General features: G+C 40.3%; 1 protein-coding gene across 4 annotated transcripts in view; it reads right to left on the bottom strand.

The window, feature by feature from the left end:
* Nucleotides 1–16,863, bottom strand: part of MKX (mohawk homeobox) — a 49,035-nt gene that overhangs the window by 14,817 nt on the left and 17,355 nt on the right. The window contains exon 6 of one of the 4 annotated variants that reach the window (XM_030264454.4): nt 1,045–14,296. The exons of the other annotated variants lie outside the window; for them this stretch is intronic. Within the exon in view, the coding sequence (XP_030120314.1) occupies nt 14,274–14,296 (23 nt within the window). The 3' untranslated portion in view covers nt 1,045–14,273. Of the gene's footprint in view, nt 1–1,044; nt 14,297–16,863 lie in introns of those variants that run through there. 4 annotated transcript variants of the gene reach the window in all.

Below are 16,863 nucleotides of genomic sequence, written 5' to 3'. Positions count from 1 at the left end.
TGAAAGACAATGTTATCTCAAGTAGCCCTTGCAACATTTTCCCTCAAAATTGGGTGAATACTATTTAAAAAATCAGGTTGGCACAGACATAAGGTACTTCAAAACTATGTAAGACAGTTGCAGAAGGTGATAATGTCATATTTACTATGTATTTGTTTTACATTAGATCGTACACGCTTTCCTGGAAGCCAGAAGACTTTGCCAGGGAATTTTCTCCTGCAATAATTTGCCACAACAGACTTACAACGCACATACATATTTATAGTAAAGCTATATGGTATTTATGGTTAAATCAACAGATATACTTCAAAAAATAGAAATTTTGATTAATTGGGAAGCTCTATAAATCAAAACCAGCTCAGAAGCTTTATTAGCATTATAAATAATTGGTCTTTCCTCATGTTACCATAAATAAAAATAACCCCAAAAAAAACCCCAAAAACTCTTCACCCAACAAGGTTTGCAATGGGAAACTGGGCTATAGATATGTGAATAAAAAATTAGAAAATACCAGCATTCATAGAACACAATTCCTTATACAGATGCAGTTGGAATTCACTGTGAACTTTTTGTTCAAGGAGCAATTAAATTAACTTTATCTTACAGTAATTCACACTTACGGAATTTTTTATGTGTCTTCCCTGATCTACTTAGATGTTTTCCTAAGGGTAAGCAGCATCTACAACAATGATGTATTTGTACAGATAGCCTTGCATTCTCACCTGCCTTTTAGGAATTAAGATCCTGAATCTCCACTTCTATAAAGAAAATCAACGAGACATGCAGCCATGGCTCCAGACATAAAGAACATTTATATTTTATAGGAAAAAACTATGGTGAAAGAAAGTGAGATCCTTTGATCCCTCCAACAACTCTAGGCTTTGAGCTTTTGAACAGAGGATAAGAGGAGGACTCTCAGCAGACACGCAAGCCAGGCAGCTACAACACAAACTCTTTAAGCTCTGTGAACTGTTTCATGTTTTTTAATTTACTTGCTGCTATTATTAGTAGTACTTCTGTTTCCACTTTTATAACAAGAAAAGCTTTTTCTTTAATTTTGCAAGAACTTTTTATTTTTGCCTGTGAGCCAAAGCCTTCCCATAGAACAAATGCCTATACATCACAGTCTGTGAAGTTTATGGAGCTCTGCAAAGGGCATACAAAGCAGACAGAGCAAATCCCATGTGTGGACAGTGCCTGAATTCCTGCCCACTGCCCTTCTCCAACAAAGGGCAAACAGACCTTGAACCACCAGCAAATGCTGTATTTGATAGTACAGATTCATCAGGATGCACAAAATCCAGCCTAGCTGGGTGGCACCAACATGTCACTTCAGACTAACAGACTGGAAAGGTTCTGGCAAAACCAGCCCCTCTGAGCAGCACTGGTTGTGGCTCACCCAGATCATAGGCAGGTCTTGGCTAGTGCTGGCTGACACCATCAACCAAAAACTGTGACTCCAGGCTCAGCAAATCTTTTAAAAAACTCTCTCTGGGTAGCACTTCCTAGGCAACTACTGCCTCAGGTAGGAGCATCCTGAGAGCTGCTCAAAGCAACCTGAAGGCTGCTGACCACCCCCAGCCCCATTTGCAGCAACACTCACCCTTCCTCTCACACCTCCAACACTGCCTCAGGCTGTCGTAACAAAAGGAGACTTCTGCCTGAATGGTCCTAAGCTTTGCAATTGGTACTTGCCTTGCACCCTTCAAACACCCAGAGGCCCATTTTGGGGGCTTATTTTTATTTTTATAAGACTCAGTAGCCTTTATGGAGAAGCAAAGATTCCAGAATACAAATCAGGACACCGACACTGTGAGTATCCATACACTTAGACCCCAAGGAGCAGCTGCCCAGAAGGAACAAAAAAGTATCTAAAAACCTGGCATCAAGGACTTTTCCATATTACTTTGGTTAACATTAAGATCCCACATTGCTCAAATAGACCTGGGAGAAACACCCTCTGCTTTATTTGTGGAATCTGCATTTCGGTAGAGAGAACAAAATCCAGGAATATTCTACCATATCCAGTGATTGCAATTCTCAATCAAAATTGCTTCTCAATTGTGTTGTCTTCTTTAGTATCACATCTGTCTTTTTTTACTTCATCCATTTCCAACTGGATCCTCATTTTTCTTTCTCTGCCATGATAAGGGAAGAGAAAACTGAAGCAAGAAGAGTTCTTTCAAAAAACATCCAAGACTAACTGTTGGGATGGCACTTGACTTGCAAAGCCAAAGTCACACTGCAGCAACCCATCAAATACGAGGTGCTGTGCATGTTCAGCTGCTGGCATTAAACCCTTGTTCTGTAAGAACTGGGTAGAAATTGATAATTGCTGCCTGCCAAAGAGGCAGATTGGGAAGTGTGACTTGTGAATATGAAGCACAAAGACATTGTGAAAACTTCCCCTGGCCACAACACTGTGCACATGTCCTACTCCCAAGTTTGGTATGTAAGCTCGTTTCCATATAGCACTTAAAATGGAAAAAAAAAATCCCTTTGAAAGAAGCGCCTTGAAACACAGATATTGGCAATGGATGACACTCACTTGATGTAATTACTGAAAGACAAATTTTTGATCAGGACTCCTATTTGAATTCTCTCCAAAGCCTCTCTGAGCTCCAAATGCTGTGACCTTTAAAACCAAGGGAGCAAGATGTTCTCTGTTCTAATGACTGGTACTGTAAAGGCAGAAAATCCACATGTTAAAACAAAGATTTAAATGGTACTTTTCGGCAATAAAATCAGACTTGTGTTTTTGGGTACCAGAGAAAACCAAAGTCTTTACAAAAAGTTTAAAAGGATAATAAGCTTTAGAAAAATGGGGAAATTTATAAATAGGAGTCCTGTGTTTTCAAGGATGATTAAAACAGTATCTAAATATGTAATGGCATAAAATCTACTGCCTGAATTCTACATTTACTTGCACAGAGCATAAAAAAAAGGCATTTATGTTTCAAGCAAACTATAGAAAATTTTCTCTGATTATATGATGAAGTTTCAGATGAGTTTAAAGCTCTAACTGTTGTTCCTGTTCTCATAGATACACACAAGAAACACTTCTGTACAAAACATCCCTACTTTCCAGCCAGAAGAAAGGATGCCCTCCTTTGGACAAATATACACTTTTCATTTATTTGGACAAAAATATTAAAATTAAACAGAACAAATTTTCAGTCAACACTTGTTAATTTGAAACACTAAAAATTCTCCCATATTGAAAGCAGATTGCTCTGAAAAAACATTCATTTTCAAGGTCATAACAGTGCTGGCAGAACTCAAAAAATTGTAGTCCAACTTGCTTGTGTTCAGCTGTGTTTACTTAGTCTCAATTTGACAAAAGTCTGCCTCTGATTATACATAGCAGTCATCTGCCCACAGATAAATAGATATTACACAAATGCTTGGAGGGAATGACATTTGGCTACCATTATTTTTGGAATAATTTACCCTGCATCCTGAACTTAAAACACCAAAATGATTCATAATGGTTTCTGGACTCAAGTATTTCCATTTAATAAATAAATTTACCTCTATGACCTTTGCAGACTTTATATTGTACATGTTGTTGTAAAATTAAAAAAAAAAAAAAAAGAAAAAAGAAAAAAAAAAAGGGGAAAAAAGGCAATTTATTGTTAAACATTCTGCATTCTTGGGAAAAGTGGATTTACCCAGAATTCAGACCCAAGTCAGTGGCAAACCTGGTGCAGCTCAGAGCTGGAGAGGGGGCTCTAACTCAGCTCTGCAACACATCCCACCCCATCAGCACCTGCAAGCACAGGGGCCTTGCTCAGCTCTCTGCAGAACGTGCACCTGCACTGGAAGCCCACATGAGCAGAAACCATAACAGCACTGCCTGAGATGGAAATGTGTTTTCTATTTCAAATACTCCCACTTCAAATGCAAACTTCATAGTTCTCTGCCTATTATTTGTAGGAGGGAAAATTAATACATATTGGATGCCAAAGTTAAATTTTGTGTTATCTGAGGGAAATAGTTGTTTTGTGACATCTATTGAATATCTTATATTTTAAAGGAGACCTGCAGTATTTCTCTGATGCGGATAGACATTTTGTCTAGTTAAAGATACTACCTGGTCTAGGGTATTTTGTGTTATAAATTATCCATGAATAAGGCAAAAATCTGATTAATAAATTATAGTCCCTATTCTCATTCCTGCCCTGATGTCTCTTCCTAACTCTCTCCCCTTCAAGTAATGCCCTATCTGTTCTCCAACCTCAACTACCCCAAACCATATTTCCATATCACACACTAGAAGTATTGAGGGCAATTCAAAATCCATGAGGTATACTGTTACTGCTGCACATTTAAAGTGGAAAATGGTTCCAGAGTGTGGTGATAGGTGGAAGAATAAAGCCTAGACCAAACAGAGTCAGATTAGTTTCTGTAAAGTTAGCATGCTTTCAAAAATGTCTCTTCAATTAGAACACCAAAATTAAGAAAGCCCCTGATGCAATAGGAACCATATGTGTTTGATATACCCAGCTTTTCTAACATAACATCTAAATACTCAGTTTAAAGAAAATTAAGAGGCTTGTTTACAAAGAACTAGTTTATGTGTTTACAATACTAAGCTGAATGTTTTTAGATGGAACAATTACATACAAGTCATTTCCCCTCATTTTCCCTTGTTTCATGAAGGAATATTACTGTGAAGAAGGAATGTTTTTTCAATGTGGACAGCTGGAGGTACAGAAAACAGATTTTTGTCACGTGGAACAAATGCAGCAAATTCCTTCTTTACAGGGTGTTTCCTTACAGAGATTAAGTATTAGTGTTCATTACACTATGATGCAAAGCCCCACTCATTCAGAAGTGTGCTAATGACTGTGACCCAAAGAAGAGTTAATTCAGATGGAATCCAGGAAAATGAGGCAACACAGAAACCTCATCAGCAGTCCAATCACATGACAAAATGCGAGGCATCTCCAAAGCCACTGCCTGCCAAAAAAAGAAAGACTGCTGCAAGAAAAATACTTTCACAGCTTGATATCTGGGTCTTGTGACTGCTATCCAAACAAGGAGTAAAAGTGGTACTATATAATGTGGCAGGGTAAACAGAACCACCCACTCACCATCACCAATCATGTTTTTAATTCAGATATATTTGGTTTCTTTAAAAAATGATGGGGGAAAAGAAACAAAACCTTTTGCTGAACTTGAAAATTATACGTGTAATTATCAGATCTGGCATGACATATTTTAGGTTCATATATACCATGAACTGTATAGGAATGCATATTTTGACATACAGGATCAAAAAACCAGTCTATCCCAGGTGATGTCCTTTCTACTGTACTGACAGATGCTTGTCCTGGAGGAGCACAAAGATACTGCCCTCAGCCAACCATGCATTAGGTTAAGAAGATTTCTCACTTTAACTTACAGATGATGACTTGAAAAAATTTCAAAGAGAATGTCTGATTTGAAAAATTTACAGAAAGGAGCAGACCTAAAAGAAGTTAAAACTTTCAGGAACACTGGGCCAAGGAAGCCTCCACACTTGGCCAAATTGTCTCACAGTAGCCTGAAAACTACTTACAGTTTTCAAAACAGGTCTTGGTAGAATGCGCCAAAGTCTGGATTGGGTAAGATCAAGCCAAAGTATGAGAAGTATTCTATACTTTTGTGTCCAGCTTAGTCAGGGATTGCAGATGCATCAAGAGACTGGGAAATTAATAACCACACATCTCACACAAACAGACACCTCCATCACTACCACCACTGCCACCAACACTGGAGTATTTCCCAGACCCAGACTAAGCTGTGTTTTTGCCCGAAGCTGTGGAGCAACAGTTTGGATTAATTTGCTTTGTATCCTAAGTAAGGTCATACCCTTTCCTGGAAGTGTATTTGCTCTTAGCCTGTGTAACATGGAAAAAAATGCCAATACACCACAATTGGACCCAAAGGTTCCTTCTAAGAATGGTGGCAGTATCTTGAATGCTTGTCTACCCTCATTTCTCAAACACGTTGAAAAGGGAAATATCAAACTTCTAATTTTTGACTATCAAAAATGCAGGTATCTCCAACCCTTCTCTAATTTATTCTAGAACTCTTCCATATTACACTCTAGATTCCTACCATTATTTCCATAGCTGCTTCTTCAGTATTTTATCTTCTTGCCTTCATCCCTTTGATCCCTTTTCTTTCCTTTTCCTTTTTGTTATTGTCCTCAATCTTGCATTCCCCTTTCTGCATCCTCTCCCAACACTATCTTCTCTTTATAATCTTCCAAAACTTTCTGCTCTTTATTTTCCTATCTGTATTTATTTCCTGGCTCTGAGTTTTTCTTTTTCCCTTCATTCCCTATCCTTTCTTCTATCTTTTCCCTCCTAGAGCTAAAATGATACTCCAGCCGTGACCTACCTGAAAAGAAAGTTACATCTTTTAAGTCCATTGTCAGTACTAAAGGGATGGAAAATATCTCAAAAAGAGCTAAACGACTATTCCAGTCACTGTCCTGGACAAACAAGTGTAACTCCCATCAGCAGCTGGAGAAGTTCAGCACCTGAATCAAGTTATTTCCCATTTGCCACCAGTGACTGTTTGGCGTGGGAGTCCTGCTATAGCAATCTGTCCTCACACTAGGGCATGGAGACACAGACAAAATTTCATGCAGTGGCTGCAGGGTGTTGGTGATGAGAAAAACAACTCTGATAATATAAGTCCTTTCTTCACTCTTAACGGAGAACAGAACCTAACAAAAGTAAAAACTGTTGAAATTTAAAAAGTAAGGAGGAGACCTGTATAAATATGGAGACAGCTAAGCACCACTTCACCCCAGTATTCTGCTGTATCTCTAACAAAATACCAAAACATCACAAGAAAAAATTCCTTGCATGGCATGCATTGTGTAATCGATATCATTAGTAATGAAAGTCTTGCTCTTGGCTTCAAATAAAGTGGTGTAACATCCTGTCAAAGGACAGAATTACCACACAAGCAATTAGGTCAAGAGGATAAAAAGACTAAGAAGTGTTTGCTCCCTGAAATTCTTGAGATCTGCCCATTGAAACAGTAGTGTTTGCTTTTCAAGACAAAACAAGCTAACAGAAACATGCGGTAGAAATCATCTTTATGGCCAACCCTGCAGACAAATTACTGGGGAACACTTTTGTTTTTCATGGTGAATAAATTGCCCTTATAACACTCCCCAGTTGAAAGCCCAGTTTCCCCTCCAGCTGGTGCTGCCTGGACAAGCTGGAGCTGTCTTGTGCATGGCTCAATCCAACTTGCACACCAGAGCTTACAAAATTTTCTCTGTTTTCTTTGTCTCACTTTTTTTATATTGCTTCTGGTGGTTTTCTCTGTGTGTTTTTGTTGCTGCTTGCTTCCCACCCTTACCACTCTCGAACTGCTTGCTGGGCAGGCACAGCAATTCCATGTAAGGAACGCAGGAAAGAGAAGCATTCCTTGATTTTTCTGTGCGCAGTAACTTGCATGACATTTGATCATAGACAGAGATTAAGTCATTCATGAATAGGGCCCAAAGGGAGGAACAACTCCAGAAAAACAACCCTCCTCAGTGAAGCATCCAGGACTCCACAATCATTACTGCCACACTTACAGTTCATAGCCGATCTGGCAAAGCAAGGAATCCAACTGCAGGCTCTGTGGTTTAAATAAAATGTATCTACAGCAGCTTGGATCAATGTTTAAAAATGTTCCATGTTGTTTTAGTCCAAGGGCAAGCTTTTAAAATTAAAAGAAAACTTTGGCTTTAATTACAGATTAAAAGTGAAAGTTGTTTAAAAATAATGCATATTCTAAGAACAGTAATAAAAGTTATTTAAAATTTAAAACTCATTTTTCTCTCTCCCAGAGTGTGACAAGTCTCCTTGTAAATATTTAAAACACAAGTTTCAAAGCTATTAATTTGTGGACAATATTTAGGGTGCTTCTGCCTTGCTGTTGGGAATCTTTGGCAGAGCTCAGCTTTTTCCTACATTTATACTTTCAATCTAAAATAAGTGTCAGATTTTGATGCATGTTACAATGGCCAAAAAATAACCACAACTGTAACTTGTACCTCCTTTTCCTCCCCTAAATTTTGTCACCATGTATGTGTGATGCAGCATATGTCACCACCCTGTACATAAATACAAAGGGTTTATTCCAGAGCAGCTACAGGCAATGTGATCCTACAGTGGTTAGGTGCTACAGTGGAGAAGCTGCTGCTCTTGGGATGATTTTCAGCAACAATTGCCCATCTGAAAATCATTAGTGCATAGCAGTGGATTTTCCACATGTTCATATGCTGGACAAGCAGGTTGCCCTTGAAGTATGGTTCCCCAGGGAAAGAAGGAAAACCCGGGGAAAATATTCTATTGTCAGATCACGGTTTCACTAGAGCCAGACAAAAATATGGTCAAGCATTCACATGGCTGCTCTGCTGGCAAAACGATAGGGTACCGAAATGGAGACAGCTAATGAGGAAGGCAAAGAATGAATCTCAGGAAGAAGACTTTAAAGGAGTACAGATTTTTTTTTTTCATTTAAAAATTCAAAAATAGGGTAAGTATGCAAATGTAATGACTTTCAGATTACTGACCTTTCTTTTTATAAGGTCAAAAAGGTTTAGAAAGGGTAGTATTTTCCAATAAAATGTCTCATCTTTTAATTCAGCTGTGTTTGAAGCACCAATAAGAAAGTATTGAAATAGCCTAAGTAAAAAAAGGGTATGATTCTAACTAGGCAGTATTTGCTATTTAATGCCCCATTAATCGATAATTTGGCTTGAAGGAGGAAAAAAAGTTGGCAAAAGGGAATGGAATTCTTTAGCTCCTTGTTTTACTTAAGAAAAATTCCCAATGGGCTTCACTTAAACAAAGAACTTTAGTTTTCCACTGGAAAGACAAAAAGAAAATCTTAGTCTAGCATGTCCTGCCACATGCTTTAACTACACAGTAAAAGAGTATGTACTTGGATCCCAGGCACATTTCAAAAGTGTAGTATTTATTAGCTGCTCTGTTGCCAAGTTCCACTATTATCATTTTATTATAACTAAGGTATATTTTTACTAACTAAATTATATTTAGGTTTTTAGCTTAAGCATTTGAAGTCTTGAAGTGTCACGTACAGACGACATACAATATATCAAAAGCCTTTGTTGATTTTCTCCCTCCTCTCCTCTCCAAACAGTTACCCTGTATTCATGAACTCAGGGCATCTGATTTACCTATACCCCTATTCCAGCTGTAAGATGTGCTGGGGCCAAGGGAGGAATACCCTTGGATGAAGCAGAGCTCACCAAGGACGAAGGTGAGCCCTGTTAGTGGATATCCCACTGCAGGCATGTCCCTCACACTCTGAGGGGCAGGACAAACGCATCTCTCCCTACTACCTCCTTCAGACACCCTGCCCCAACACTCATCTCTCACCCTTTGGCCAGCTCACCCAGACCTGGCTTTTTTCTGAGACCTGCTGCTCCCAGCTGGGCTGTGGGCTGGAGGTGGTGGGTGGTGGGACACGGGCTCCCCATGAGCGACGGTGGGCAGGAGCCAGTGGCTCATGGGGAGTTTACCTCAGAAGACCCGTCTCCTACACCTTCTGTCAAAGGACTTTTGGTCCTGTGGGCAGTGTGGAGCCACTGTCTAGAGGCTGTCCAGACATGATGGAAAGATGACACAGCCATGAGGCAGGAAAGGTGGGCTCACATCAGGCTCACATCAGGCTGAGTGCTGCCACTGCTCTGGATAGGGAAGGGGTGTTTCTGAGCACCCATAAAGTCCACGGACAGATATCAGAGCTTCCCAAAGCTCAGCAAATGCAGTAGTACCACAGCACTGAATACAGTCTTTATTTTTCCTGCTTTGTGCAAGGAATGAAGGATAAGGAGTACCCAAATATGAACACCTACATTCTCCAAGGCTCACAGTCCTTGATCTGTGAGCATAGATCCCACTGAAAGCAGCAGCAGTTCACAAAATGAAGTTTGGAGAGCTTTGCAAACACATGAACATTGTGTGTCAAATCATGTAGCACGCTTTGGGGCCAAAACACTCAAAACCCAGACCAGATTTTGGCAAATTTGATTTTTGCACTTCCAAAGGGCTGGTTTTAAAACATATCTTAGTGCCTGTCCCTCAATTATCAGGTGAAGATAAAGGCCCTTTGAGTTGGGTATAGATATAATTGCCAACCCCTTCTGAAATAAGAGGGAAGAGAATCAGATGTGTGAATCTGTGATTTGAATGAGGTATAGAAGAATGAGAAATATTAAGGACATTTTCCCTATATAAATTCACAGCAAATGTAATAAATATAAATTAGTGCTTATGTGCACATGTAGCAAGGAGAAATTATCACTAACAGTTTCATTAGACAAGGAGTGAAAACGGCAGCAGAAAGGCTGGGACAAAATACTAAAAGGAAAACAGGCTTATAAAGACACCTACCATTTTTTTCATTTAAATGTTTAAACAAGTATTTCTTCACCTCGGTTTAGACAGCACAAATAAGCCTTTGCATGAAACAAAAGATTACTGGGATCAATACCTGAAGGTTAGCTTTGTCTTCTGTGCTGACTTTTGTGAAAAGGATTTTCAGCTTTGCAGGGGCAATCTGAAGCAACTCAGCAAGGATTTGGAAGGAAGATATTTAATTTTTTGTAGACAATACAGTTGGGAGACTATTTTCCTCTGTCTTTGCAAAATTCACTGCCATAATAAACTTCTGCCCAGCTCTGAGCTGAAGGTGCAAGCACAGCAAACCAGCAAGAAAACATTGTAATAGAGCACTAAGGAAATAAATGTGCATCTGTGTGTATGTATGAATATGAAACATTGTATATCTTACCAACACTACTACAACCTCAAGTGCTGGCCAGAGCAGGACAGCTTTTTTGGTTTCTCTTCCCTTCAGAAAGTGTCACTAAACACCCAGCACTACTGACATTCAACAAACAGGAGGGCCAGAATGATTGTAATTATGACATCGCAGATAGAGAGGGGCTCCAGGCTTCACCCAGCACCCCTGCTCCCCCAGCTGACACAAGTTTCACAGGCTGCACGTGGCTCTCTCTGACTCTGCTGGCACAAACAGTGCTGCAGACACCCAGAGCTTTCCCTGATAAAGGAACGAGGGCTGTTGTCTTAGGGAGGAAGCTCCTATTTGAAGATGATCCCAGGGAAATGAATTTGATGCAAAAATCAACACCTGTGCCAGCTAAAAAGCATGAAAGGGAGAAAAGCAGGACAATGATTTTAGTGTGTCTGTATAAAGGACAACCCACCACCACAGTGCAAAGCTGCCATAAATAGTCAGGAGCAGACCATTGGATTTGCACACCAGATCCAGAACCCTGAGCAGCCACCAGTCCAGACTCTGCATGGTGCAGCCCACAATGGGACCAAGCCAGATCCTGCTCCTTGGGGTAGAAAGAGCAATTACACAAACAGGGACCTGGGATAAAAGTCTCCCTGAAGTCTAGGGCTGAGATGAATTCCCCAGCACACCGAGACCTCATTAAAACTGCCCGCAGTGTCTGGCCCACAAAGTACATCCAGTGCAAGGAGCGCAGTCCTGCCGCTGTTTTGCAATGCATTACAAAATACCTTGGCTAGCAGAAAGAATTTGAGGCAATTTGCTCCTGAAGAGCCAGGTCGTGAAGAGCCTTCATTTTTCCAGCAAACTGGATTTAAGTTGACAAATTACTATTTGTAACAGAGAGAAAAAAACACCCTGACAAAGTAAGGGGAGATGGAGAAACCGACAACGTTTAACTTGATCTTCGAGGGTGTAAATCTGTCAATACCCACAAATGACCACAAGGCCACATGCCAGTTTTCACTCCGAGATACCGTAACTAAGACATTTGGCTGGTACCTCACATTGGAAAGAAAGTTTTTACATTTAGAAATGTAAAACATTGTAACATTTAAGGAATTTTGGCTACAGCCCACTAGCCAGCCTTCCCCCAGCCTCAGCCAGGGGACTATTTTGAATGTTGCTTTGCTTTTTGTGCATCTGTTGCCTAAATCAATGTGGAGGCATGAGGGAGGGACTGAAAATTGGCTCTAGAAATACTGGTATATTTTAGTGTCATAACTGAGAATCTTGGCAATTCCTTTCAACTTGACATGCCAGTGCCATACCAAACGATCTGGTCATCATAACCTCAATTTCTGGCCATCAGTGAAAGAACAGAGATGGAGCCGCTGACATCAGGTTTCAAGGCCACTGTGAAAAATTCAGGAAAACAAATTTCATGCCTCATTGCAATTTTGCTTTACCTATTTTTGTGTTTCTTTTCAGCTATTCTATCTTCAAATGTTTATCTGATCGCTTTCTGTTTGAATGTTTTTTACTTTTCCAGATTTTCTACAATGTAATTTACCTCTCTCTATTTTAAAAAACTCCTGGTCTTCTTTTTTTTTAGCTCACATACAACCCACTTATACAAGTCTTTTGCATGCTTTTACTGTTAGGACATATTTCTCCTTTAGCAGATCTAAACTGGTGATTTGATGCCAATTTAATGCCATAAAGCATAAAAGACCTCCACAGGTCTTTAGTAATCACTGGTAATTTCCACATCTGCCTCTTTATCTCATACCCTTTAAGTCTGTAGGGAAGTGGATTTTATATCACTGAATCCAACTTTGGTTTTCTGGATAATTAGAAATTTAACTCTACAGAAAAACATTAGACACGGTTCTACAGAACACGTGTTTTTAAAAGCGTCGACAAAACTCTCATTCGCAAACAACACCCACAGGTTCCTGATATTTTCTGAATTGCATGTACAAACTCATCCACAGCCAGCATTATTCCACGCAGATAGCCCTTCAGTGCACTTCTCAAATTGTGTCAAAACCCTCTCAAAAGCTTCTCTGTGAGTACACATGGAATATCAGAAATCTGGTCTCACTAAACTGCTTTCATCATTATGTTTCTGGTATTCACATTATGGACAAATGACCTAAAAAATTTCAGTTAAACACATATAGAAGGGTTGGTTTTTTTCCTTTTTTTTTTTTTTTTCAAATTACAGAATTACTTTAAAAACCCACAAACTTGCAAAGGGAAATAGGATTTGCTGGATCAGATAAGATCACTATCTGAAGTTTATATCATCAAGCATGTTCAGTGTGTAGCTTTTTAGAAAAGAAAATTAAAATGGGAGTATGCAATGGTGAATGAAATAATTTTGCAGTTCAAACTGTATCCGTTTTTACAGTATTTTAAGGAGAATTAAAAAAAAAAATCTCACCCAGAACAATCCTGTCTTCTTATTTTCCTAATATTTCATATTACAATCAATAGATAAATTCTACCATTTGCACCAGCATGAATACAGTTTCTTAACCTACTTGAGAATCATCAAACACTGTCTTGCTTTAAAGTGTTTGCCACTCATATCAAAATCTTGCCATGGTAAAGAAAATGCATGTGTTTGTGCATGTAAGCAAACAGTCAGAGACCCAAACCATTTTCTTTATTTACATCTATATGACTGAATACAAACAAGCTGTTTTTCACTAGTTCCACCACAGGCATAAAGTATTTCAGACTCCAGGACTACTGAGAAGCTCCCAGATTTTTCACCAGTCATCATGCTCCAAATTTACAAGCCTAACTCAGATGGTTATTACTGAGATGTACCTGCTTAAATCCCTTCCACAGATGGGAGAGTGAACACTGTTCATGCCAAGTTTCAGTCTGGATTGAATTTTTACAGCTGGGTCATAAATTTGCAGATTAAAAGGGCTCTAATGGAAACTCAGGTACAACCTTAACTACAGCAACATGAACAGCAGCAAGGTAACACTGCACGAGGGACAATCTACACTACAAGCAGAATCTACCAGGATTTACCTAAAGTCGCATTATTTCTCCCAGCAGAGGCGGAAGGAGGCTGGGACGTGCAGAAAACTCATGCCAGGTGTGAAGTTTCAATTCAGATGTTTTTCCAGAAAGAAGTGAAACTTTTATGGGCTTGCCATTCCTTTAAGTTTATTGCCCATGCCAGAATGTGAAAAGTCCAGCCCTTTTTTCCCCTTCTGCTGCTACCCTGTCTCGCCTGTGCCTGCCTTGTCTGCACCCTGTCCCCTCCTGGTCACACTCCTTGCACCGCACACAGATTAGTATGATAGTAAGAAACACCGAAGGCAGGGGTAACTTGTGATGAAGAGTATAGATTTTATATGTAAAAGTGATCCACTGGGCAATAAAGAAGAGGTTTGTCCCTGTCATTTCTCTTTCTTCATGCAGGTGCCATGAGCAGATGTCTTGGTGCAGGAGCAGAGTCAGCTGCAGTGCCACAAAAGCCCTGAGGAGCAGAACAGGCACATTTCAGTGTTGGAGCCAGCACAAGTCTTGCTCACAGCCCAGTGAGCTGCCTCCAGCCATGGCTTTGTCTGCTCAAAAGTGCTTCCCCATCACTGATATAAAGTAGTGTGTGATTTGTAAGGCACTTCTGATGAAGTGACAGCACACATCTCTGTCTTAGTGTTTTATTCTTCTTTTTCATTATTCCATGTATAAAATCATGCCATATTTTTCAAGTTCGTTGGCCTACATCTCCCCTTTGGCACAAACAGCTGATACATTTTGTTGCTGGATCTCCTGTTTAAGGGACTGGGCAGATACACCCTCCTTTGTGCCTCCAGAAGCATTCTGGTGGACAGCAGCAGTGCCAGGGCCCCTCTGCACGCACACCAAGGCAGCATGAGGCAGCCAGGCTATGGAGACATCCCATGGGATGCAAACCACTGCTGTCCTGCTGTGTCCCTGGTTCTTGCACCAGGGCTGCAGCACCCAGAGCTGTCTGCTGCTCTGCTTGAGCTGGTACGTGCCTCATTTACCTCGTCTCCTTATCTCCCTCGGGCCCCACTCTGCCCTCCTTTCTGAGCAGTGTTTCTTCTTGCAGCAATGGCTGCAGCTGGCTGATGTTTGCAAGGCTGAGGGACCCCTGAATCAGGGCAGAAGCCATGGCAAGGCAGTATGTGAGCCTGGTGTTTCTGCTGCAGGAGATCTGCACACAAATTTGGCTACTGGGGAAAATCCTGCTCAGGCAGTAGAAGGGGAGAAGGAATCACATCCATTTCACTAAATGAGTTTTCCCAAGCTGTAGTTTCACACACTCTTTAAATATCCTTAAATTAACTGCTAATTTTCTAACTAATTTCCCTATTATATTCATTACTAACCATGCAGTCTAGAGCTAAAACTGGAAAATAGTCTGATTTATGACTATGTGCTTTTCCATGTACATAATTTCCTGAAACATTCACATTTTGGCTGGCCCCAGGTTTTAAAACCAAGCATAATTCTGAAGACATTTGGAACAATGGGAAAATGGGGATAAATACTTTTTTCTCTTTGAAAACACCTTTACTAAATGAGTAAAGTCTTAGGCTAGCCAGAGAACAGCCCTTGCTGAGGCCTGGAGCATTGACTAACTCTAAAGAGGAGTATTAAAACATACAGTTGTCAGAGACTGGTGACAGTACCACACATTTTTTCCTGCTCTGTCTGAGAGGGGTCTTGGGCAAGCACAGGGATCTGACGCTTTTTGGCCAGTGCTGTGAATATTTTATTGGGAAAATGTTAATGGTCTTGGAGAAACAAAGGGAAGCTTGCTGTACCGGCGCAGGCAGCAACAACCTGTGGTCATGGAAACATGGCTGGTGCCCTGAATTTTTTGGTGTCTTCTCTGCTTTTTCAGTCAAATGTTGTAATCTTTTCCATTTGAAATCATCCATGCAGGCACATCCCATTCCCTACAATGATAAAGCTGTCAGGAGTCCTGACACATGCTGCTCTGAGGCAAGCTGATTTGAAGAAAATCCTCTGCAGCCAACAACTGGCTCTAGACAGTTTTTACTGAAGCATGTGGAAAATTTGCCATGACATCAACAGAAGCAAAACCAGAAGACGTGCCCACAGTCCGCCTCTGCTCTGTGGGGTCTCCACAGCAATTATACCTGAATTATAGAACAGGCACAAACATGCTGCTATTTAAGCTCATCTTATCTGCACAGAGGTGGATCTCTGGAATCTTTAATATTTTGGGTTTCAACAGGAAAAAAAAGCCTTAAACATTTATAACTTTTTGCATCGGAAAACAAAGAGATAAACTAAGAATGCGCAGTTTTTGCATCCAACACCTCAGAGAAAACAAATACTCTTTTCCAATAAAAGAATGGAGTGGAGAGAAGTGGCACAGGAAAACTGCACTGCCCGGAGTGTTGCTTCTCCTCTCAGCAGGGCTGGCTCCAGGCAAAGCTCTTCCTTGCTAGCTGGCAGTTCCTGAGTGTCCAGGATTTTTGGACAGCGCTCTGCCCCCAGCTGTTGCTGTTCCCAGCCCACCCAGAGCTCTCTTCCTCCATTCTCCTACTTGAGAGAGGTTGGAACTGCTACCTTCCCACAAAAAAGATTCAGTTTTGATGAAGCACCATTTTTTGGAGTCATGTGGAGAAAATCCTGACACATTCCCATTGCAGCTCAGGTACTGAGAAATCAAGAAACTAAAGAGAACTAAAAAACCAGCTTATTTGATTTTTGGTGTTTGAACTGAAAGAAATGCAGTAAGTGAACCAAACTAGCAGGGAACGGGTGGGATCTTTAAAGTTCTCAGATTTGGGCTATCACATCTGGTATATTAAACCTGATGCTTCCTGTGCAGTAAAGCCATTTCCTTTTGTTCTGTCTTTAGAAAAAACACAACAGAACAGTAAATTAAACACAATCTCAATTCTCAATTCCATGCTATTTTAGTTGATGACTCAGGTCATGTAATAATAAAATTCCTGCAGAAATACGATCTTAACTGTGTAACCTTCAAATTGCAGTTATGCTCTGTGTGCATTTAATTCTGTACTTGACATTCACCTT

Source organism: Taeniopygia guttata, chromosome 2 (genome assembly GCF_048771995.1).
Source record: "Taeniopygia guttata chromosome 2, bTaeGut7.mat, whole genome shotgun sequence".
In the NCBI taxonomy this organism is placed as follows: Eukaryota; Metazoa; Chordata; class Aves; order Passeriformes; family Estrildidae; genus Taeniopygia; species Taeniopygia guttata.
The sequence above is the reverse complement of the archived record's forward strand: the minus strand, read 5'-3'. Positions and strand labels throughout refer to the sequence as shown.